Source organism: Hypanus sabinus, chromosome 26, assembly GCF_030144855.1.
Source record: "Hypanus sabinus isolate sHypSab1 chromosome 26, sHypSab1.hap1, whole genome shotgun sequence".
Classification (NCBI taxonomy): Eukaryota; Metazoa; Chordata; class Chondrichthyes; order Myliobatiformes; family Dasyatidae; genus Hypanus; species Hypanus sabinus.
This window is the reverse complement of record NC_082731.1, coordinates 36692346-36717655: the sequence shown is the minus strand read 5'-3', so window position 1 is coordinate 36717655 and position 25310 is coordinate 36692346. Positions and strand designations below refer to the sequence as shown.

The 25310-nt window shown below is 49.8% G+C and overlaps 1 protein-coding gene across 4 annotated transcripts in view; it reads left to right on the top strand.

The window, feature by feature from the left end:
* Nucleotides 1–25310, top strand: part of LOC132381448 (mitogen-activated protein kinase kinase kinase kinase 5-like) — a 190711-nt gene that overhangs the window by 118498 nt on the left and 46903 nt on the right. For 3 of the 4 annotated variants that reach the window (XM_059950856.1, XM_059950855.1, XM_059950858.1), the window contains 10 exons: nt 709–790; nt 5342–5458; nt 9047–9125; nt 9863–9918; nt 11101–11181; nt 13870–13934; nt 15886–15930; nt 16668–16728; nt 18187–18382; nt 21349–21437. In XM_059950856.1, coding sequence (XP_059806839.1) covers nt 709–790; nt 5342–5458; nt 9047–9125; nt 9863–9918; nt 11101–11181; nt 13870–13934; nt 15886–15930; nt 16668–16728; nt 18187–18382; nt 21349–21437 — 871 coding nt within the window. The remainder of the gene's footprint in view (nt 1–708; nt 791–5341; nt 5459–9046; nt 9126–9862; nt 9919–11100; nt 11182–13869; nt 13935–15885; nt 15931–16667; nt 16729–18186; nt 18383–21348; nt 21438–25310) is intronic. The other variant, XM_059950857.1, reaches the window with a different exon arrangement.

Genomic DNA, 25310 nt, shown 5'->3' with positions numbered 1-25310 from the left:
TAGAATTCATTGCCACAGGCGGCTGTGGGGACCAAGTCTTAGGGTATATTTAAGGCAAAGGTTGATAGTTTCTTAATTGTTCAGGGCATGAAGGGACACGGGGAGAAGGCAGGAGATCGGGGCTGAGAGGGAAAATGGATCAGCCGTGATGACATTGTGGAGCGGACACGATGTGACAAGTGGCCTATTTCTGCTCCTATGTCTTATGGTCCTGAAAAAGCGAAGCCGAAGGCCAAGTCAGGTCAGCACACGAGGGAGAACAGAGCAGAGGGCAGAGGGATGGGGGTAAGGGTGGGGGGCAGGGGTATCAACGGAGGTCAGTGAGTTGAATGTTCATGCCGGCAGGATGGAGGCTACCTAGGCGGGAGATAAGGTATTGCTCCATCAACCTGCGTGTGGCCTCATCTTGACGGTAGAGAATAAAGAGATGGGATTAATGTAGAGTTGGTATTTGCTGGTTAGCAAAGACTCGATGGGCTGAAGGGCCTGCTTTCTGTGCAGTCTCTGTAACTCTGTGACTGTGAGGAGGCCGTGAAGTGCTAATATACGGATGGATAAGTGCCTGCCCTGGGTACTCAATAGGTCCTGCTCGCAGTCCTTTGATGTCTAGCTCCTGCCAGTCACCATGGGGGTTACCAAGGTCCAAACGGGTGAAGGGTCTCAGAGATATTGAACCCTGGGCCTGACCTTCGCTCTTCTCTTCCGCAGGAGCTCAGCGTTCCACAACTTCGCCAAAGTGACACTGACGAAGAATCCGAAGAAGAGGCCAGCTGCCAGCAAGATGCTGACGGTAAGTACAGACTGGGACCCTGGTGTGTGCCCCCCTCCCCACCGGGCTGGCGTCCTCCGGTCCAAAGCGTCATGATCTCCGCCTCAGTGCTGAGACCTCCGTTCAAAGGTTCAAAAGATTCATTTATTATGGAAGTGTGTATACAGAATACAACGCTGACATTCGTCCTCCCACAAGCAGCCACGGAAGAAACGCCGTTCGATGAAACATCAACACCCAACGCGCAGAAAAAGAATAGATCACGCCAACGGCAAAAAGCGAGCGAGCGACAGAGAGAACATCAAATGTCAAACCGGGAGTCCAATAGTTTCCAGTTTAGTTCAGTTCAGCGCTGCGCCGTTAGCGGGCCGCACACAGAGCTGTTCTTCGCTGCAGCGCCTGAGTCCGGTCAAACCGCTTGTGGAGGCAGACCTATCCCCCCACTCTCGTTCCTGCAGAATCAGGTTCACTATCCACCGGCACATGTTGGGAAATTCGTTAACTTAGCTGCAACAGCAGTTCAATGCAATACATAATATAGAAGAAAAAAAAACACAACAAAATAATAATTAATAAATAAGTAAATCAAGTACAGTAAACTTATATTGAATAGATTAAAAATCATTGAAAAACAAATAATATATATTAAAAAAGTGAGGAAGTGTTCAAGGGTTCAATGTCCATTTCGGAATGGGATGACAGAGGGGAAGAAGCTGTTCCTGAATCGCTGAGTGTGTGTCTTCAGGCTTCTGTACCTCCTACCTGATGGTAACAGTGAGAAAAGGGCATGCCCTGGGTGCTGGGGGTCCTTAATAATGGACGCTGCCTTTCTGAGACACCACTCCCTGAAGATGTCCTGGGTACTTTGTAGGCTAGTGCCCAAGATGAAGCTGACTAGATTTACAACCCTCTGCAGCTTCTTTTGGTCCTGTGCAGTAGCCCCTCCGTACCAGACCTGTCAGAATGCTCTCCACGGTACAACTATAGAAGTTTAGAGATGAGTGAAAACGGACAGCTGATGGCAAGGGGTTGATGGGCTGAAGGACTGGTGTTGTTGGACTCTCCAGGGCCCTTGTCTTGCTTTCCGTTTTGGCTCTCATGGTGATGGACGATGGACCGGAGGCGAGGTGGCAGGTTTAGTGAGTGGGGACATCCCTATGATGAAAGAAGTCATGTTTATGGTCATAGAAACACAGAAAATAGGTGCAGGAGTAGGCCATTTGGCCCTTCGAGCCTGCACTGCCATTCAGTATGATCATGGCTGATCATCCAACTCAGAACCCTGTACCTGCTTTCTCTCCATACCCCCTGATCCCTTTAGCGACAAGGGCCATGTCTAACTTCCTCTTATATATAGCCAATGAATGGCATGGTAGGGGATTGAGCAGGTGATGACTGGGGTGGGATATGTCCATCACCATGTTAGAAACATAGAAACATAGAAAAAAGGTGCAGGAGTAGGCCATTCGGCCCTTCAAGCCTGCACCGCCATTCGGTATGATCATGGCTGATCATCCAACTCAGAACCCTGTACCTGCTTTCTCTCCATACCCCCTGGTCCCTTTAGCCACAAGGGCCATATCTAACTATCATATACACAACTATGTATATGCAGAGTTGTATGTGTACCCTTGATAATAATATTTACACTAATCTTTGAACTTTGCACAGTTTCAGTGAAAACTTGCAGCAGCCTCACAGCCAGACGGCAATAGAGACTACAGTCGCAATAGAGACAGCAGTCGCAATAGAGAGCGGTCGCAATTATTGCAGGGGAAAGAATACTGAGGATTAATAACTTATAAATAGGAATGTGGATTGTGTTAATGTGATAACAGATGACCACAGACAAAACCTAGTACAAGAGACATGGAATACAATGTAAACAATGCCGGTGTTTCAGGAACTTCAAAGTTCAAAGTGAATGTGATTATCAGAGTACAATCACCATATACAATCCTGAGATTCCTGCGTACATACTCAGCAGATCTATAGAATAGTAACTATAACAGGATCGATGAAAGATCAACCAGAGTGCAGAAGACAACAAACTGTGCAAATGCAAATGTAAATAAATAGCAATAAATAACAAACATGAGATAATTATATGTGTGACATGTAGCCTGTGGCCAAGTGGTTAAGGCATCGGACTAGCGATCTGGAGGTCGTGAGTTCGAGCCCCAGCCAAGGCAGCATGTTGTGCCCTTGAGCAAGGCACTTAACCACTGGCGCTTAACTGGCGTCCTATCCCGGGGGGGGGGGGGGGCACGGGGGGAGTCTCAGATAGTCACTTCACGCCACGGAAACCGGCATAAGCACCGGCCTGATGAGCCTATAAGGCTCGGGACAGACTTTAACTTGAAGGTGAGGTCGTTGGTTGTGGGAACATTTCAATGATGGGGCAAGTGTGTGTAGTTATCCCTAGGAGGGGTAATAACTGTTCTTGAACCTGTTGGTGTGAGTCCTGAGGCTCTTGTACCTTCTACCTGGTGGCAGCAGCGAGAAAAGAGCACGGCCTGGGTGGTGGGGATCTCTGATGATCCCACGACAGCATTTCATTTGGATGTGCTCAATGTCTGGGAGGGCTTCACCCGTGACGGACTGGGTTGAATCCACTACCTTTTGTAGAACTTTCTGTTCAGGGGCATTGGTGCTTCCATACCAGGCCGTGATCGGCCAGTCGATACACCCTCCACCGCAGGCCTGTAGCTTTTCAGTTTCGGTTTTCTCTGACGCCAATAAATTAAACAAATTAGGCAAGGAAGAGCCCGGCCAGAACAAGGCGACCATTCATTTTAGCGCAAGGCGATCGAAGTGGTCATAGCGCTGTTAAACTGTAGTGATTAGGGTTGTTGTGGCGGTTGGTTCAGGAACCAAATGGTTGAAGCGGAGTAGCTGTTCTTGAAGCTGCTGCTGTGGGACCTTAGGCATCTGTACCTCGTGCCTCATGGAACAGTTGCAAGCTGGACGGTGGGGATCTCCCTGATGCTGGAGGCTGCTTCTTCAAGCCATGTCTCATGTAGATATTTCTGGTGATGGGGTGGGGTGGGGCGAGTCCACGGCTCTCTGCAGCTCCTTATGTTCCTGTGCACTTGAAGTGCCGCAGGAGACCAGGATGTGATCACTCAGGATACGTTCAACAGTACATCTGTGGAAGTTTGTTCAGGTGTGTAAAAAAAAAAAGTTCAAGATTCAAAGTAAATGTATTTTTAAAGTATTTATTTAACGAGGTACAGCAAGAATAGGTCTTTCCCGCCCTTCGAGCTGTACCGCCCAGCAGTCCCCAGTTAAATCCTCTCTTAATCAAAGGACAATTTGCTGTGGCCAATTAACCTACCAACCGGTGTGTTTTTGGACTGTGGGAGGAAATTGGAGCACCTGGAGGAAACCCACACAGTCACGGGGAGAACGTGCAAACTCCTCACAGAGAGTGTAGGGAAATGAACCCGCGTCACCTCCGCTGTACATATATGTCACCATAAGCAACCCTGACATTCATTTTCTTGCAGGCATACTCAATAAATATGGAATAATAATCGTAACAGAATCGGTGAAAGACCACACCGACTTGGGCATTCAACCAGAGTGCAGAAGACAACAAAACTCTGCAAAAACAATAATAATAAATAAATAAGCAATAAATATCAAAAACATGAGATGAAGAGTCCTTGAAAGTGAGTCCATAGGTGCAGGTGCAGATGCACCCAGCCCTGAGACACCAGGCAAGGTCATCTGGTTCCAAACAATTGGCTTATTGATTATTACAGAATGTCTCTCTGGTGCTTCCTGCTCCCTTCCCCTTTTCCCAACCACGATTCCCCTCTCCCTTCCCCTTTTCCCAACCATGATTCCCCTCTCCCTGCCCCTTTCCCACTCTCAGTCCACAATAGAGACCCAGATCAGAATCAGGTTTATCAACACTCATATATGTTATGAAATTTTTTTTTTTTTGCGTCAATACATAAAATTCCTACAGTACTGTGCAATTCTCTTAGGCACCCTAGCTATGTATATGTACCTAAGACTTTTGTGCAGTATTGTATGTCAGAATATACAGTAGTTTTTCCTGCAGGCGTTTATAGTAGAACAAAGAAATACAATAGGATCAATGAAAAACTACACACAAAGACGGACAATTAATGTGCAAAAGAAGACAAACTGTGCAAATGCAAAATACATATATAAATATGTAAATTAAAAATAGATAAATAAATAACATTGAGAATGAGATGCAGAGTCCTTGAAAGTGGAGTCCGTAGGTGCCGAGGGAGTGAAGTTATCCACGCTGGTTCAGGAACCTGATGGTTGAAGTGTAATAACTGGTCTTGAAACTGCTGGCACGGGCCCTAAGGCTCCTGTACCTCCTTCCCAATGGCAGATTGTTGACCCATCTAACACTTGCATAATGGGCCAAACGGCCTCTTCTCTGCAGTCGATTTTCGAATCTGGGTTATTTTTGAATTATCTTTCTTTCCACCTGCACCTCTCCTCGTCCTTCTTGTCCCCCAATTGGCCTTTCCTCTCCCACCTTCCCTCCTACCCCTTGCCCCCATTCCCCTTGCTCTCCTCCAGCACCAGTTCGTGTCGCAGTCCGGGCTGAGCCGAGCTCTCATCCACGAGCTGATCGACAAGCTCAGGAACCCCGAGAAGCACTCCAGCCTGCAAGAGGTGGACGAGGATGAGATTGAGGTATTATGCAGTGAAGGCACTGCCACTAGGGGGTAAGGTGGCTCAGATGAGATTACGGTCACCTTTGCTGCTAGCGGCCATTGTAGTCACTGGAAGTGGTACAAGTTTTCCCTTCTACTGGGATGTCAAGGTTCAGGTATCTTTCTACTGGGATGTCAAGGTTCATGTCACTCCTGCTGGAATTGTACGGGGCAGATCTTTTTATCTACTGGCATATTGGGGTTCAGGTCACTCCTACTGGGATCTGGGTATTAAGGACTACCCCCCCCCAAGCAGGTTCAGTTCCCTGCCTCCTACTGGGATGTGGGGTTCAAGTCTCTTCCTCCTGCTGGGATTTGGGGATTAAGGTCCTGTCCATACTAGCATTGTGAGTTCACTTGTCTTGTCAAGTCAAGTCGCTTTTTACTGTCATTTTGACCAAACTGCTGGTACAGTACGCAGTAAAAATGAGACAATGTTTTTCAGGACCATGGTGCTACATGAAACAATAGACTACACTATTCACTATAGTGAATACACGAGACTACAGACCTACCCAGGACTGCATAAAGTGCACAAAACAGTGCAGGCATTACAATAAATAAAAAACAAGACAATAGGCACAGTAGAGGGCTGTAAGTTGGTGTCAGTCCAGGCTCTGGGTATTGAGGAGTCTGATAGCTTGGGGGAAGAAACTGTTGCACAGTCTGGTCGTGAGAGCCCGAATGCTTAGGTGCCTTTTCCCAGATGGCAGGAGGCAGAAGAGATTGTATGAAGGGTGCGTGAGTTCCTTCATAATGCTGTTTGCCTTGTGGATGCAGCGTGTGGTCTAAATGTCCATGATGGCGGGAAGAGAGACCCCGATGATCTTCTCAGCTGACCTCACTATCCGCTGCAGGGTCTTGTGATCCGGGATGGTGCAATTTCCGAACCAGGCAGTGATGCAGCTGCTCAGGATGCTCTCAATACAACCCCTGTAGAATGTGATGAGGATTGTCTTCCTCCAACTGGGATTTGGGAGCTAGGGTCTCTCCTATTGGGATTTAGGATTGAGGTTTCTCCCTTTCCTGGAATTACGGGATTCAGATCCTACTGGGATCTGGGTTCTAGTCTCTCCCCCCATGCTGGAATTGATCGCGGTCTCTCCAAGCAGGATTGGCGGGGGGAAGTGTCCAGGCCTTGTCTTGTTTGGATCCTGACCCCTTACCCCAGGGTTAGGTAAGAGTTGGGTACTGGAACCTCAGAACTGAGGGTCGATTTCACTGGATCGCGAGCGGACCCACTCCCCTGTGCCCTGCACGATTCCAAATTCCGTGAACCTTCTGGATTTTCAAATTCTTTCCCACTCGGTCACAGCCACCGTCTCTGATGGGGACTCCGAAGATTCACAAAACCGTGGAACACTGACACTTATTTAACCCATGCCCAGAGAGTGTGTGACAGGACGGTGCAGAGAGAGCTCCATTCTGTGTCTAACCAATGTTGAACCTGTCCTTATGTGTGTTTGATGGATAATGAAAAGGGAACTTTGTTCTGTGTCTTGTCCTGGAAGTGTATAGTGTTGAGGGAGATTTACTCTGTGCCTGAACGGTGCTCTGGAAGTGTGTGATGGGACAGTGTAGCAGGAACTTCAGTCTATATCTAACCCAAATTATATCTACCACTTCACTGAATATCTAGCCCACTTTGTAACTACACAGAGAATGTGTGTCAGGGCAGTGTAGAGGGAGCTTCACTCTGTATCTAACCCGTGCTGTCCCTGTCCTGGGAGTGTGTGATGGGACAGTGTAGAGGGAGATTCACTCTGTATCTAACCTGTGCTGTCCCTGTCCTGGGAGTGTGTGATGGGACAGTGTAGAGGGAGCTTCACTCTGTATCTAACCCGTGCTGTCCCTGTCCTGGGAGTGTGTGATGGGACAGTGTAGAGGGAGCTTCACTCTGTATCTAACCCGTGCTGTCCCTGATCTTTTTTTTTATTACAAAATCCTTTATTACAAATTTCGGTGCTATACAATATATACAAAACAGTGGCAAACACAATTACTGCACTACAAATAGACAATAGACATTACACCAGAATGTTGCCATCTCTATCCACGATGGCATTTACACCCCGCGGAGCCCAACGATCTCGAAACTCCTCCAAGGCCGCTGTGGACTGCGCGTGTTCTTTTTCAATAGTTACCCGGGCACGAACATACCCCCTAAACATTGCCAGGCAGTCTGCCCGGGGGGATCCTCCCGCCACCCGTTTCCAAGACCCACGGATGGCGGGTTTTGCCAGCCCCAGGAGCAAGTTGACTAGGACATCCTCATCCCTCCATGCCCCCTTCCTTACTGGATGACCATATATAAACAGGGTGGGACTAAAATGCAGCCAGAAGGCGAGAAGCAGCCCACGCAAATATGCAGAAAGAGGCTGCAGCCTCACACACTCCATGTACATGTGGTACACGGTCTCCTCCAGCCCGCAGAAGTGGCATGTGGGTGGGAAGTCCATGTACAAACTGAAAAACTTATTGCAGGGCACTGCCCTATGCAGTACCCTCCAGCCGAGATCCCCCAGGTGCATGGGAAGAACCCCGGCATAGAGGGACTTCCAGTGGGGACCCTCCTCACCGCTGGGTGAAAGGACCGACCGCCATGGCGTGTCGGGACGGTGTACAAGGGCAAGGAAGTGGAGGATGTAGAGTAGCAGCCCATACAGATACCTCCTACTTGCATCCCTGAATGGGACTGTGGGTATCGATGAGAGACGGCTCAAGTTGTGTGGACACGGCTCCCGGAGAAGATTGCGGGGTCTGGGCCCGACCAGCAGCTCGGCCTGAGTCGGTCCACACAACTGAGCCGCACCGACAGCCACTGAGGTAGGGCAAGGGTCGGCCAGGACCCCGCCCTCCGCCTGAGGAGGGGATTCCCGGCCTGAGGCGACCATGTTCTCTCAGTAGGTCCTGATAGAAGCCGGGCAGACTTCGCAAAGCAGTACGGCTGACACCCGCCGGTGGTAGCCGCATGTCTTCATGAAGACAGCAGCCCCTCCGGAGGAAGAAAGTCGCCAACACGTGCCACCTGGGAGGGTGCTCGGCGTACAGGAATCTCTGCAGAGTCCTGAGGCGGAGAGTCACCAGCTGCGTTCGGACGCACACCAGCGACTGTCCGCCCTCGCCCACTGGGAGACTCAAGACCGCTGGAGAGACCCAGTGTTTCCTGTTGCCCCAGAAGAAGTCCACTAATTTCCTCTGCAGTCTTGCAACAAACGGGGCAGGAGGGGCCAAGGTGACCATCCGATACCACAACATGGAGGCCACCAGCTGGTTTATGACCACCACCCTGCCTCGATAGGAAAGCACCAGAGTGTGTGACAGGACAGGGTAGAGGGAGCTTTACCCTGTTGTGAGAGTGTGTGACAGGACAGGGTAGAGGGAGCTTTACCCTGTTGTGGGGTTGTGTGTGACAGGACAGGGTAGAGGGAGCTTTACCCTGTTGTGGGAGTGTGTGAAGAGACAGGGTAGAGGGAGCTTTACCCTGTTGTGGGAGTGTGTGACAGGACAGGGTAGAGGGAGCTTTACTGTCCCATTTCTAACTTTGTGATCTCCTCTCTCACTGCAGCCTCCCCCCACTGTCCCACGCAGGATTCAGTCTACTAACCGACACTCACAGGCAGAGAGAACCAACTCCGAGATAATGCGTAGGTGTTGACTCAGAGCTCTGCGCCCTGGGGTGGGGTGGGTGTGTTGGCTGTCGGAGGATCTGCTGGTGGGGCACTAAAGGGCAGGGGCAGCCCCCATGCTCTCCACACTGCCACGTTAAACTCAGGGCTGGTTTCGGGCCGAAAGCTGGTGTCGGTCTCAGTGGCAGAGTGTGTGGGCAAGGCTGTGGTGTGTCGCTGGGAGTAGGGTGAACCGTGGGGTAGGTGAGGGATGGAGCGGTGGCTGAGGAGAGGGAGGGGGAGTGGAAGGGCCGGTGCGAGTGGAGGGAGGGGAGGAGAGTGGTTGCAGGGTGAGGGAGAGGAATAGCAATGTGTGGAGAAGATGGGAGGCGAGAGAGAGGTGGGGAGATGGGTGAAGGGTGGAGAGGTGGCTGAGGGGAGTGCCGGTGGGAGGAGAGGAAAGGAGGGGATGGAGAGGAGAGAGAGGGCAGGAACGAGGGAAGGGAGAGGGGTGGAGGGGCAGAGGAGAGGGAGCGAGAGGAGTGGGGATGTATGGGGGGAGATGGGAGGCAAAAGAGGGGTGAAAGTTGGGAAGTGAGGGGTGGAGAAGGTGGGTGAGGGGTAGGGCGATGTTAAGGGAAGAGGGATGTGAAGGAGGGCATGGTTTGTGGGGGTGAGAGGGGGCGGGGAGTTGAGAGATGGGTGAGAATGGGAGGGTCACAATGAAGAGTAAGTTTCCCCTGGAGGGGCTCTGACACTCTGTCCCTGTTTTTCAGTCCACAACATTCAGTTTGAACAGGCCCTGCGGAGGGAGGAGAGCTGGTGGAATAAGGTGAGGCCCTAACCAAATCTGCTCCCGTTACCACGGCAACACTCCTTTGAGATCGGCCTCCATAGCAAGGCCCAGACATGAACCGGCATGGTGCAGGGTGATGGGGTGATGGCTTGCTTGCTTCAAAGTTCAAAGTACACTTATTATTGAAGTACGTATACCATATACAACCATTTTCTCGCAGGCAACCACAAAAAGATGAAGAAACACAATAGAATTCTTATAAAACCCCAAACCCACAAGACAGTCATACATTCAATGTGCAATAAAGAAAGAACAAATCGTGCAAACAATTTTTAAAAATCAAACAGAACATCCACAGAATTCCCGATTTTAAGACCGCTGAAAATCAGCAGGTCCTGGAGCCGCAGTGTCAGTTCAGTGCTGAGGGAAATAGAGCCTCTCAGAATAGTGAGCTGAACACCGGTTCGTCCTCACCCTGGGCCTCGACGCCTTAACCTTTCTAATCTGGCTCAGCGTTTAAATCGGCCAGACGTCAGTGCAGCATCCTTTCTCAGGCCTGGGACCCGCCCGCTTCAGTCTAACCCAAAGTTTCAGTCCCCCGCTCCGACTGAGGCAGCCACAGCCGTACCCTGCACACTCGAGAGTCCGGTTCGCCCAATACCACAAAAATGCCAGGTTGTAAAGACGGTTCAAAAGCACACCTCGAAGTGGGAAATTGCAGGCTGTGGATTACTGTGATCACAGTCCCGAGGAAGTATATTTAGCAGTTTTGTTAGGTGTCTGCAAAACGTTGCAGTGTCTCGCCAGCCTTTCTTCACAAGATTATGGTGATGAGGTGAGAGGCGAAATGAGGAAAATAATAGTGGTGCCATGATTCAGGGAGACATTCAAGAGGGGAGAGAGAGGTGTAGTTAGAATTGGGAACTGCAGAGGCATGAGAGAGGAGCCGAACAAATTTGATTGAAAGGGGACACTAGCAGGGATGACAGTCGAGCAGCAAATGGCCGGTGTTTCTGGAAGAAATTCAGAAGGTGCAGGATTGGTTCATCCCAAAGAAGAATAAGTATTCCAAAGGGAGGATGAGGGAACCCATGACTAGCAAAGACAGCAGAAAGCAAAAGTTAGTGGGAAGCTTTCAAAATCCAGCAGAAGATAACTAAAAAAATAAGCAATAAGCCAGCCAGTAATATCAAAGATGATAGCAAAAGTATTTTTCAGATATGGAGTAAAAGAGAGGAGAGACTGCTGGAAAATTACACTGGACGGGTAGTACTGGAGGACAAAGAAATGGTTGACTCAGTAAGTATTTTATGTCAAAGATATCAATAGTATGTCATATATTTGAGAACGTCAGGGGGATAGAAGTGGGTGTAGTCACTTTTATTGAGGAAAATGCACTTAGAAAGCTGAAAGGTCTGAGGGTAAATAAATCACCTGGAACAGATGGACTACACCCCAGGGTTCTGAAAGAGGTGGCTGAAGAGATTGTCAAGAATTGCTAGATTTTGGAATAGTTCCACTAGGGGACTAAAAAATTACAAATGTCTCCCCACTCCATAAGAAGGGTGGGAGGTAAAAGAAAGGAAAACTATAGGCCAGTTTTGGGCAAGATGTCAGAGTCCATTATTAAGGATGAGATTTTGTTACGCCTGTTCCACTATTTGTCTGATTTTTGCGCAGGGAGGAGGGATATGGGGGTTGATGATGGAGCTGCCATTCTTTTCCTTCATGGCAATCTGGAGAAGAAGAATTTCAGAGTTGTACACTTTGATAGTAAATAATTGAACCTTTGAACCTTTGATAAAATAGACCAAGACCAGCATGGTTTCCTTAGGAGATAATCTGTTGGAGTTCTTTAAAGAAATAACAAGCAGGATAGACAAAGGAGAGTCTGTGGAAACGGTTTACTTGGATTTCCAGAAGGTATTCTATAACGTACCACATAAAAGACTTATCCATAAGATAAAGATGCATAGAGTTGGGGGTGAAGTATTAGCATGGGTAGAGGATTGGTTAGCCAATAGAAAGCAGAGAGTTGGGATATATGGGTGTTTCTCTGTTTGGCAACCAGCGGTGAGCGTTGTGCCACAAGTGTTGGTGCTGGGTCTGCAACTGTTCTCAATATACATTAGCGATCTGGAAGAAGGGTCAGCGGAGTGTATCTAAGTTTGCTGATGATACTAAATTGAGTGGAAAAGCAAATTGTGCAGAAAATACGGAGAGTCTGCACAAGCACACACAAGAGATATAGATAGGTTAAGTGAGTGGGCAAGGGTCTGGCAGATAGAGTACAGTGTTTAGGTCATCCATTTTGGCAGGAAAAATGAAAGAGCAGATTATTATTTAAATGGTTAAAAAATGCAGCATGCTGCTGTGCAGAGGGACTTGGGAGTGGTTGTGCATGAATCACAAAAGGTTGGTTGGCAGGTGCAGCAGGCTGTCAAGAAGTCAAACGGACTGTTGGCCTTCATTGACAGAGGGAATGAATTTAAGAGCAGGGAGGTTATGCTGCAACTATACAGGGTATTGTTGAGGCTGCACCTGGAGTGCTGCGTGCAGTCCTGGTCTCCTTTCTTGAGGAAGGATATACTGGCGTCGGAGGCAGTGCAGAGGAGGATCACCAGGTTTATTCCAGAGATGGGGGGGGTTAGATTATGAGGAGAAATTGAGTCGCCTGGGATTGTATCCACTGGAATTCAGAGGAATGAGAGGAAATCTTATAGAAACGTATAAAATTTTGAACAGGATAGATAAGATAGAGGCAGGAAAGTTGTTTCCACTGGTAGGTGAGACTAGAACTAGGGGACATAGCCTTAAGATTCAGGGAAGTAGATTTAGGACGGAGATGAGGAGGAACTGCTTTTCCCAGAGGGTGGTGAATCTGTGGAATTCTTTGCCCGATGAAGCAGTGGAGGCTGCCTCAGTAAATATATTTCAGACAAGGTTGGATAGGTTTTTGCATTGTGGGGGGATTAAGGGTTAAGGGAAAAGACAGGTTGGTGGAGAGGAGTCCATGGTCAGATCAGCCACGATCAGATGGCGTATTCCTGCTCCTTATTTCTTATGTTTTTGTGGTGACTATGCCTGTACCTCAAGTTTTACCCATTTGATCTGAGTAAAATAAATCATAACATATAAATAAGTGAATAAATAATATTGAGAACATGAGATGTAGAGTCGTTGAAAGCAAGTCCATCATAGATTGTTGAATCAGTTCAGTGCTGAGGTGAGTGAAGTTATCCACACTGGTTCCGGAGCCTGATGTGTTGAATCAGTTCAGTGTTGAGGTGAGTGAAGTTATCCACACTGGTTCAGGAGCGTGATGTGTTGAATCAGTTCAGTGTTGAGGTGAGTGAAGTTATCCACACTGGTTCCGGAGCCTGATGTGTGGAATCAGTTCAGTGTTGGGATGAGTGAAGTTATCCACACTGGTTCCGGAGCCTGATGTGTGGAATCAGTTCAGTGTTGGGGTGAGTGAAGTTACCCACACTGGTTCAGGAGCCTGATGTGTGGAATCAGTTCAGTGTTGGGGTGAGTGAAGTTACCCACACTGGTTCCGGAGCCTGATGTGTTGAATCAGTTCAGTGTTGGGGTGAGTGAAGTTATCCACACTGGTTCAGGAGCCTGATGTGTTGAATCAGTTCAGTGTTGAGCTGAGTGAAGTTATCCACACTGGTTCAGGAGCCTGATGTGTGGAATCAGTTCAGTGTTGGGGTGAGTGAAGTTATCCACACTGGTTCAGGAGCCTGATGTGTGGAATCAGTTCAGTGTTGGGGTGAGTGAAGTTATCCACACTGGTTCAGGAGCCTGATGGTTTAAGGGCATTCCTGAACCCAGTGGTGTGGGAGTTAAGGCTCCTGTATCTCCTTCACGAGCAGCGAGAGGGGAGCAAGGCCTGGATGGTTGGGGATCCTTGATATCGCAAATGCTGGAAATTTGTGAGTGTTGCTGCCAGAGAAAGTTTCTGAATTTATTCTCCATGTTTAGGATCAGTCTGTGGACCAAACTTCGAGCTATTCACAGAATCTGCCCAGTCCTAGGAGGGAGATCAGGTAAGAAGGTCCCTGCGGGGAGCTGATGGGAATTGAGAAATGTTTCCGGGGAGGGTCTGTCTCTCCGTGTGAATTTGTGTGTGCTTGTGCGTGCCTCTCATCTATCTGTGTATGCACAAACACTGTCTAACTGTCTGTAAATCCATGCAGTTTAAATACACACGTGTATTTGCTTGCAAATGCATGTTCAGTTTAATGTGGTCTTTTATACCTTTATCACTTTGTGTGCGTGTTTGAAGTACAAGAAGGTTTACAGGCATGTTTGCATGTATGTATGCATTGTGTGTGTGTGTGTGTAAGTTTATATGTGCCTACACAAGCATCACATGTCTGAACATATGTGTACATTATGTGTTTGTATATGAGCACCTACATATGTGTATGCATTACGTCTGCGTGTATTGGCATGCCTTGTTAGGGAATTTAATTTGCCAAGGAAATTCAGTTGAAGTTAGTCTCAAGTAAATTGGAGTCGGACTTCAAAGTGGCTGTTCAGTTGTTCATGAGTAAGGGAAGGGTGGCTCGCTAACAATGTGGTCAACAGGTTAAAATCAATAGTCATAGCCTTTTTAATACATGCTCACAGAAAGTTGATTACATCAGCCAAAAATTGAAAGAAATCAATCCTGCATATCTCATCGCATTCCACAAAATGTTAGAGACAGCCAGTCCTGCCCCACAGTTTGTTATTCCTACAATACACAGAGATAGGTTATTGAAGCGAAGATAGATTAGTGCATGCATATTGAGGACCCTGCCCCACTTGGTGGTGCGATATTATTAGCACCGGACTCCGGAGCGAAGGTCCCCAAGTTCGAATCCAAGTCGGGTTGAGCGTCGAGCTAGCAACTCGGCCTCGTAAAAACAAGAATAGCTTGCTACGGAAACACTGTCATGACGGTGCCCCGATAACTCCGCTGCTGAGTTAAGGGCTATTTCTTCTTCTTCATACTGAGGACCCGAGGCCAAATGGTGAATCTTTGTTCAGGATATTATAGGAAACTGATTAAGTCTGTAAATCCATTAAGTTCATTAAAGTACACAGGTATAATTTGTTTTCCATGTTAGTACCCGACTGGTGAAGGAAAACCAGGACACCCCTTAATGGTCAGAGCCCACAGAATCCTCCCTACAATTTGTGACCTTTACTGTCTCCATCTTGTTTATGCACTGGGGCCAGATGGTTTGTTAGTTAAAGGAAGGCGCAGGATGTTAACAACCCAGATATTTTAACCCTTTTTTCAGAATTTTCTTCCACAGCCTACATGTGTGTTTATGTGTGCCAGGGTGTGCCTGAATATTACTTGTGAGCGCTTATCTGTGCTTGTGAACGGCAGTGCATTACTACCACAGAATTTCACGGAGCGGCACAGCGCTCTACAGTACAGGTGACGCAGATTCAATTCCCGCCGCTGCCTGTGCGTTCTCCCCGTGACCGCGTGGGTTTCCTCCGGGTGCTCCGGTTTCCTCCCACAGTCCAAAGACGTACCATCAGTTTGCAAAGAAACATACATAATTCACAACCACCAGCACTGAGTTGGGGTTTCACATTAAGAGGCTGGTCCGGCGTAATTACGTGAAGGGTTTTTTTTTAAAGTGCGCTTTGCGTTCTGTTTCTTGGAGTTCAATAAATGTGACAAACATAAAATGCCTCCGGTATTTTATTAGTGGAAACCTCCAGGTTAATTGGTGATTGTAAACTGTCCCGTGATTAGATCGGTGGACTACGGGGGCAGCATGGCTCCTAGGCTTTGAAAGGGCCCGTCACACGCTGGATGTCAATAAATAGATATGTGCCTGTGCTTTACACGCGTGCTTAAGTGTGGCTGTGCATGTATGTGCGTGCCTGTGGCCCCTGCTGATGTTGGGGACTGTACTGGGGCTCAGACCGAGGAGGGGGGGACCCAGCCGCACGGGGTGGGGCCTCATTCTGCTGGCTGTCTCCCTGCAGGAAGAAGATGGTGGACTCGGACGACGATTACGACGACATTGCCGTGTAAGTGACACTTTCACCCTTGCTAAGCCTGGCACCCGAGCGTCTGCTAGCTCACCCACCCTATCTGGTCGAGAATTCTCCCCTGGGCAGGGCTCCTGCCTCCTCTGGCCCTGGTTTTGGGGGGGGGGGGGTCCAATGATCTTGCTGGGGAGTTTGCATTTCCACAGCTACTGTGGCATTCCACGGGTCCTTTCCCGTGGGAAGCTCGGAATTCCTGTGTCTTCCATCCAAGCCATGTCCGAGGTTTCGCTAGAAAAATTGCCAAGTTTAATTACCATTCCGTTATGCGAACGTAACCGCCTTCCTCCGGGGCCAAGGTGCGAGGTGCTGTGGAGGGTGGGGCTGCCCGGGAATGGGGAGAGGAGAGTGTTTGGACCGGGATCAGTGGGAGGAATGCCAACTCCTCCTGCTCCTCTCTACCCCGAGGGAGCACAGCCTCGCCCAGGAGAGGAACAAACTGTCGACGTTTCAGACCGAGGCCCTCAGATTTGTCATGAAATTTGTGGGGGGTGGGGGGGTGGTTTGCATCAGCGGTACAGTGCAGTACATAAAATTACTACAGTCCTGTGCAGAAGTGTTAGGCTTAGGGTTGTTAGTGCCTGAGACACTGGCACAGTTCTGTAGCTCCAAGCATAACTGAGTGAGGGAATTGTCTGTGGTGTGATTCTGAGTTACTGTGCCTGCTTATTGTGAGCGTGTGTACGAGGCTGAGGTTAATTTTAACCCTCGCGTTACAGGCTGACCGAGAGCCTACAAGCGGACAGACACACTGACAAGCCTCCGCCGCTACCGCCCAAGGTGAGCTGGGAATCCGCCGCCGGAGCGAACGCGGGCGTAAACGCCGGGCTTGTCCGCCGGAAGGTTCCGGAACGCGCAGAGGCCGCTGCGGTTCCCAGTGAGGGGCCGTCACGTGGCCGCCATTAAATGGACTCCCCCCCCCCCCCCCCTCACCCAGCAAAAACCGAAGGGGGGAAACGGGGGGGCTGTGGTGAGGCGCCTGACATCCTCCGGGTCCTGGGATCAGCCTGTGCGCCCGGGAGTCTCCCAGTAAACCAGGGAGCTCATTTACCAGGCGTGCCTATCCACGTCAGTCCAAGCCTGGGGTCGGCAGAGGAGACGGGGACATTGTGGAACTCTCTGTCTGGTGGGGTGTTGCAGACAGAAGCCTCAGCGCATTCAGACAACTATTTGATGGCCAGCATGGGACTCAGTGGGCTGAAGGGACTCTTTCCTCACTGTATCTGCCCTTGGGGGGGTGGGGGGCGCAAGTACTCTGGTGTGGACGGGGTGACTGAAGTTGGGATATCGTGGACTGGATTATACCCGGCCCATGATGTGGTTCTTCAGTTGAATTGGGCATCTAAAGATATTGGGCAGGGCATTGGACAGAATGGCAAGGACGGTATTCAGGGTGGTCTGCCACTCAATGGCGAACTTTACCTCCACTCTATTCGTGTGCCCTGGTTCCGTTCGATGAGGTGCAAGAGTGGACGCCAGAGGAGGAGCTTTTGAACTAATCCTAGTACCAATCCCAGTCACCATCCGTATCCCATCTCCATCCCATCCCAATCCCCATCCCAATATCCCAATCCCAATCCCCATCCCAATATCCCTATCCCAATCCCCATCCCAATATCTCTATCGCAATCCCCATCCCAATATCCCTATCCCAATATCCCCATCCCAATATCCCCATCCCAATATCCCAATCCCAATCCCCATCCCAATATCCCATCCCCATCCCAATATCCCATCCCCATCCCCATCCCAATATCCCTATCCCCATCCCAATATCCCTATCCCAATCCCAATATCCCTATCCCAATCCCAATATCCCAATCCCCATCCCAATATCCCACCCTAATCCCAATATCCCAATCCCCATCCCAATATCCCACCCTAATCCCAACACCCCATCCCAATCCCAACACCCCATCCCCATCACAATCCCAATATCCCTATCCCAATCCCAATATCCCATCCCCATCACAATTCCAGTATCCCAATTCCAGTATTCCATCCCAATATCCCATCCCCGTCACAATATCCCACCCATTTCCCTATCGCAATCCCATCACCTCATCCCCATCCCAATTCCAGTATTCCATCCCAGTATCCCATCCCACTTCTGGCCCCCCTCTCCTCTGGAGGGCTGATGGGGGCTCAGTGAGTTCCCCCAGTGGGGCAGGGTTGGGGCTGTGCAGCTGGTGTATTGACCCCTGATCGCTTGCCTCTCTCCCCTCTGACCCCACACAGCCCAAGTTCCGGACCAGCTCCGAGGACAGCCTCCCGGAAGAAGAGAAGCTGAAGACCGTGGCCCAGCACCCACAGTGCACGCGGCTGACGGCCCCACTCACCCGCTGCTCCAGTGGCCCGCTGGAAGCCTCCAGGAAGCCGGGCAGGGGGGCCTCCAGAAGCCCAGTCCACTCCGTTGTCAACGTCAGCAGCTCAGGTACCATGGCTTTCCTCTGTCTGCAGCACAGGGACACGGGGACACGGGAACACAGGGGAATGGGAGCACAGGGACACGGGAACACGGGGGAATGGGAGCACAGGGACACGGGAACACGGGAATGGGAGCACAGGGACACAGGAACACGGGGGAATGGGAGCACGGGGACACGGGAACACGGGAATGGGAGCACAGGGACACGGGAACACAGGGGAATGGGAGCACGGGGATGCGGGAACACAGGGGAATGGGAGCACAGGGACACGGGAACATGGGAATGGGAGCACAGGGACATGGGAACACGGGGGAATGGGAGCACAGGGACACAGGAACACGGGAATGGGAGCACAGGGGAATGGGAATGGGAGCACAGGGGAATGGGAGCACAGGGGCATGGGAACACAGGAGAATGGGAGCACAGGGACACGGGAACACGGGAGTGGGAGCACGGGGACATGGGAACGGGAATGGGAGCACAGGGACATGGGAACACGGGAGAATGGGAGCACGGGGACATGGGAACACGGGAATGGGAGCACAGGGACATGGGAACACGGGAGAATGGGAGCACGGGGACATGGGAACACGGGAATGGGAGCACATGGACATGGGAACACGGGAATGGGAGCACAGGGACATGGGAACACGGGGGAATGGGAGCACGGGGTAACGGGAACACGGGGGAATGGGAGCACGGGAACACGGGGGAATGGGAGCACGGAAACACGGGGGGATGGGAGCACAGGGACACGGGAACATGGGGGAATCGGAGCACAGGGACACAGAGATACAGGAACAAAAGGACACAGAGACATGGAAAAGATGGGATCACAGAGATACATGGGAACATGGGTACACAAGGACGGGGAACACAGGAACACAGACAGAGGAACACTATCTCTCTCTCTCTCTCTCTCTCTCTCTCTCACACACACACACACACCACATTGTGATTTTGTTGCCATGGCGTTCGGTGTGCGCACTTCAATGTCTTCCCCCTGGTACCCTCTCCTAATCGACCCTGAAATGGGCAGAGTTCCGGTTGGTTCTTTGGTGCCTTTCCTGCCATACATGCCGGGATTTATCGACTCTTTCAGTAATGGGGACGTGTATATATTGTTTGTGTGCTGTAGATGTTTCTCTTTATTTTGTAATATGACTGTAATTACATTGTGAGGTGCATCATATCCTGATTCATGGGTAGTCTGAAGTTAACTTTGGAGGTTGCATGTCCTGGGGCCTAATACACAGGGACTGATCACCTTCAGTAAGAGAGATCGGGGCTACAATGAGTTCACACTGGACAAAAATAGGGTGGAACTATTGCGTTTTCTGGTAGATATCTTTTTGTAAATACTGGCTATTTTCCTTTCGCTATTTTCGCTAATTTTTGTAAGTTTGATTTTTGACGCGCCCAATAAACGCCCTTGCACTGAAATGCTTGGCGACTCCAGCCATTTTCCGTTCGGTCACAGCCCACGTATCTAAAATTAGAGGAGGCAAGTAGGCAGGAACCTCACCGAGCCCCACTGCCCACAGCCAGGTCGCACAGACAGCAGGAGCTCAGATCTGCTTCCTGTCAAATGGGGGAGTGGGCGAAACTTTGCCGCTCCTGCAAACGCTGGCGATCCTGAGCAACGCGCACAAAACGCCAAAGGAACCCAGCAGGTCGGGCGGTACCCGTGGAGGTCAATGCTTTGGACCCTGATCCAGCCCAAAACATTGACTGCTCATTTCCCTCTGTCCGACTTGCTGAGTTCCTCCTGCCTGCCCGAAGCTGTTGTGCTTGAAACAGAAGAGCCTGGGAACTTTTCATACGGTAATACAGGAGGGGAACTGAGGCTACGTCCACACTACACCAGATAAATCCGTAACCAAAGATTTTTCTCTTTGTTTTTACCCTCCGTCAACACTAAAATGGTGTTTTAATCCCCCGAAACCGGAGCTTTTCAGAAACGCTCTCCAGAGTGTGTAATTTAGAAAACGCTGGATTGGCTGGAGCAGTGTGGATGGGGTAACCGGAGAAATCTAAAAACGCTGTCATGACGTGCCAGAACCCTAATGACACACCATTTCATTGTTCTCCTGAACGCAACCTAACAATTTCAGAACAGACGGCAACGAGACTGAAGCCAGAAGAGTTAGAAATGTACTCACCAACTTACTATATAAATAAGTATTCTCACTTTGCCCTGTTTTCTGTCCTTGCTCATATGAAGGTGGTTTACCTATTTATGCAAGTACTTCTCTGACAATAGATGTGTAACAGTCTAATGTAACATTGTATGGAAATACAAGATAACACTGATTGCAGACATGTTTTATACATTTAACAAGGTGCTTTATTAATGCAACAGAGTTCAATGTTCATTGTCAGCCGGGTTAATCTGTCCGTGAACTCCCTGTCGGTTGCCTCTGTACACTCCAGTATTTGTTTTTTTTTACTTTTAAGTTCTCCTGTGCGAAGGCCAACAGCTGTCCGTCGTTTTACGTTTTTCTAGTCTGTAACTACAGAAACGCGCACTTTCACAGCGAGATTCAACACCACACATGGCACTTGTTTTCGGTAGATGTGTCCTGCGCATGCTCTGGAGGAGGAGATTCGCCGAAATCTCCGTTTCAATGTGGACGGAGATATTTTTTAAAACGCAAAGTGTGGATGCACCTATCGTTTTTACACGAAATCGGCGATTTCAAAATTATCACATCTAGTGTGGATGTAGTATGAGAGAGCCGGCTCACAATTTCACCTCTCTTCCCACCCCCAAGCTCGGCTCGAACCCACAACCTGATTCGAGGTGAGACTGACTCTGTATTACCAGGACCCTCTCCTCCTTCCTGTCCAGGCTAGTTTCGGGTGGGTGCAGACTCCTGCTTGCCCGGCCCTCGGACGGGGGGGGGGGGGGGGGAGCCCCCCGGGGTGTGACAGCGGCCGGCCTAACCACTTTCCACGTCTGCCCCGCCAGATCCCAGCCAGTGGGCGAGTCACCTCTCCAGGGACACAGGAGGGACCCCGCCTCTGCTGCCTCGGAGGAAGGAGAAGAAGGAGAGATCGGTAGGTCACATTTACTGGAATAATTCCGGGGGGTGGCTGGCTGGCTGGCTGGGAGATTGCAAATGTCACTCCACTCTTTAAGAAGGGAGGGAGGCAGAGGGAAGGAAATTCTAACCCCAGTGGTTGGGAAGGTGTTGGAGTCTATTATTAGGGATGAGGTTTCGGGGTGCTTGGTAAAAAGGCCAAGGCCTGCATGGTCTCCTTAAGGGGAAATCTTGCCTGGCAAATCTGTTGTCATCCTTTCAGGAAATAACAGGCAAGGTGGCAAAGGAGAGTCACTTGATGTCGTGTGCTTCGATTTCCAGAAGGCCTTTGACAAGGTGCCGCACACAAGGCTGTTGAGAGGAAATATACCAGCATGGCAGGAGGGAAAGAGTGGGAATACAGCGGGGCTTTTCTGATGGGCTGCGGGTGACTGGTGCTGGTCCACAGGGGTTGGGGTTTCACATCATACGTCAACGATCTGGATGACGGAGTTGATGGCTTTGTGGCCAGGTTTGGGGACAGTGCAAAGATAGTTGGAGGGGCGGGTAGTGTTGAGGAAGCAGGAAGCCTGCAGGAGGACCTGGACAGATTGAGAGAATGGGCACGGAGGGTGCAGGTGGAATTTAGTGTCGGGAAGTCTATGGTCATGCACTTTGGTAGAAGTAGTCTATTTCGTAAATGGGGAGTTTATTCAAAAATCAAGGCTGGAAAGAGACCTGTGTGCCCTCTTTCAGGATTCCTAAAGGTGAACTTGCAGGTTGAGTCGGTGGTGAGGAAGGTAAATACAATGTTAGGACTTGAATATAAAAGCGACGACATAATGCAAAGCTTTATGAAGCATTGGTCAGACAGCACTTGAGTGGTTATGTGCCCCTGGGAAGAGGATGTTTCCTACAGTAGAGGAGTCTAGGGCCATAGGGCACAGATCGGAATAGAGGAATGTCCATTTAGAATAGAGATGAGGAGGAATTTCTTTAGCCAGAGGGTGGTGACTCTGCAGAAATCATCCATTGCCATGGAGTGACTTTAGAGGCCACATCACTAAAATGGAAGTTGATGGGTTCTTGATTAGTCAGGATGTCTAAGAGGGTTGAGAGGGATAATAAATCAGCCATGATGGAACAGCAAAGCAGATTCAATGGACCGAAAGGCCTAATTCTGCTCCTGTATCTTACTGAATGGCAGAACGGATTTGACGGGAAAGGTGGCCTACTCCTGTTCCTATTTCTAAAGCTCTCCCTTGTCACTTGTGTTTCCACCCTCCCCCCCGGGAGCTCTGTTTCCCCATGCTGTTGGGATGTTAACTGGCCGCTGTAAATTGCCACTGGTGTGTGTGGGAGAGGGGTATACACTGGGGGGCAGTTGATGGGAGAATGCAGTGGGATTTGTGTAAATGGGTGGTTGGTGGTCAGCATGGAGTCGATGGGATGAAGGGCCTATATCCGTGGAGTCTGCCTGCCCTTGCTAGACTCTCTGGTAGTGATGGGTGAGTGATGACAGACCAGAGGTGAAGTGGCAGGTTTGATGTTTAAGCAGATGTTTATACAATGAACAAAATGGCATGATACCAACTCCTGCGGATTCAAATTGCCATTCCAGACCATTATACACCCAGTCAGGATACCCTCAATTATATATACCCTCCTTCCCCTTTGTTCTGTGTGCGTTTGAACTCACTGGGGGTTGGACGTTCTCAGTTGTGGGGGCTCCTTTGAGGATGCCGTAGGAAACTGCAGTTCCACCGGTTGCCTCCGAGGGGCGCTGCTGTCCCACTTGGGGGGGGCCACGCGCGACTGAAGTGCCACCTGCTGGGACCGGGCGGTACTGCAGCGGTGGGTCACTGCCGCCTGAAAGCTCAATCTGCAACACACACACACACAGTGCTGGAGGAACTCAGCGGGCCGGGCAGTACCTGTGGGGAAAAAAAGTACAGTCGACGCTTCGGCCCAAAACCCTTCCGTAGGACTGGAGGGAAAAAAGCCAAGGAGTAAATTTAAAAGGTGGGGGGAGAGGGAAGCACAAGGTGATAGGTGAAACCTGAGGAGGGAGGGATGACATAAAGAGCTGGGAGGTTAAGTGATATCTGTCCATCTTTCTCCCTCCCCTCTCACTCTTTCTCTTATTCTCTCCCTCTCCTCTCACTTCCTCCCCTTCTCTCTCTCTCCCTCCCCTCTCTTTCTCCTTATCACCCCTCTTTCATTCCTTCCCTATCTCACTCCTCCTGTCTCTCTCTCCCTCCCCTCTTTCCTCACTCTCTTTCTCACTCTCTTTCTCTCCCTCTCTCCCCCCCCCCCCAACACCGCCTGACCTGCTGAGTCCTTCCAGAATTTTCCCCTTTAATTTAGGTTTCCAGCATCTGCACTTTTTGCTCGTTGAATAATGGAGACTGGGGGTGGTGGTGCTGATCAGCAGATCCTCCTCAATCATCCCAGGATAGCGGAATACTCGTCTTGCGAGCTGTGGGAAGTCAGGGAGATCTCCCGTGTCCCTGGAGACTACACCTGCAAGAAGTGTACCCAGCTGCAGCTCCTTTCAGGCCGCGTTACGGAGTTGGAGCTGGACCTGGATGAACTTCGGATCATTCGGGAGACTGAGGGACTGATTAATGAGACATACAGGGAGGTAGTTACACCCAAGGTGCAGGACACAGGTAAATGGGTGACCTTCAGGAAGGGGAAGTCATTACCGAGTACCATGACTGTTCTCCTCAAGAACAGGTTTACTGTTTTGGATGCTGTTTTGGGGGGGGGGTGGTGAACTAGCAGAAGAAAGCCACAGTGGTCAGGTCTCTGGCAAAGCAAACAGCATTGTGAAGGACCTCACGCACCCCTCACACAAACTCTTCTCCTTTCTGCCGTCTGGCAAAAGGTACCGAAGCATTCGGGCTCTCATGACCAGACTGTACAACAGTTTCTTCCCCCAAGCTATCAGACTCCTCAATATTCAGAGTCTAGACTGACATCTACATCATTTATTATTATATTGTAATTTGTCCTCTACTGTGCCTGTTGTCTTGTTTATTAATTATTGTACTGCCCTGCACTGTTTTGTGCACTTTATGCAGTCCTGTGCAGGTCTGTAGTCTAGTTTTTATGTTGTTTTACATAGTCTCCCATCCACTCCATAATGTACTGGTTAGGAGTACATTCAGCCAGAGACTCATTCCACCGAGATGTAACACTGAGCATCATAGGAAGTCATTCCTGCCTGTGGCCATCAAACTTTACAACTCCTCCCTCGGAGTGTCAGACACCCTGAGCCAATAGGCTGGTCCTGGACTTATTTCCATGACATAATTTACTTATTATTATTTATGGTTTTATTTTGCTATATTTCTACACTACTCTTGGTGCGACTGTAACGAAACCCAATTTCCCTCGGGATCTATAAAGTATGTCTGTCTGTCTAGTGCAGCCTTGTGTTGTTTCATGTAGCACTAGAGTCCTGGAAGAACGTTGTTTCATTTTTACTGTGTACTATACCAGCAGTTTATGGTCAAAATGACAATAAACTTGACTTGAGAAGGGGAGGGAGGGGAGGAGTGCAGGACTGATAGGGGATTACATAGTTAGAGGAGCAGGCAGGAGATTCTGTGGACGTGAGAAAAGACACCCCAGTGGTGTGTTGCCTCCCAGGTACCAGGGTCACAGATGTCTCAGATTGGGTCCACGGCATTCTAAAGGGGGAGAGTGAACAGCCAGAAGTCGTGGCACATGTTGGTAGCAGCACAGAGGTAGGAAAAGAGGGGGAGACCTGAAGAGAGAATATAGGTAGAAAGCTGAGAAGCAGGACCTCTAGATTGCTGCCTGTGCCACGACTGAACTTTCTTGACCAACCTCCAAACTATGACCTTACCAAATGCCTTCCCAAAGTCCACTGCCTTCCCTT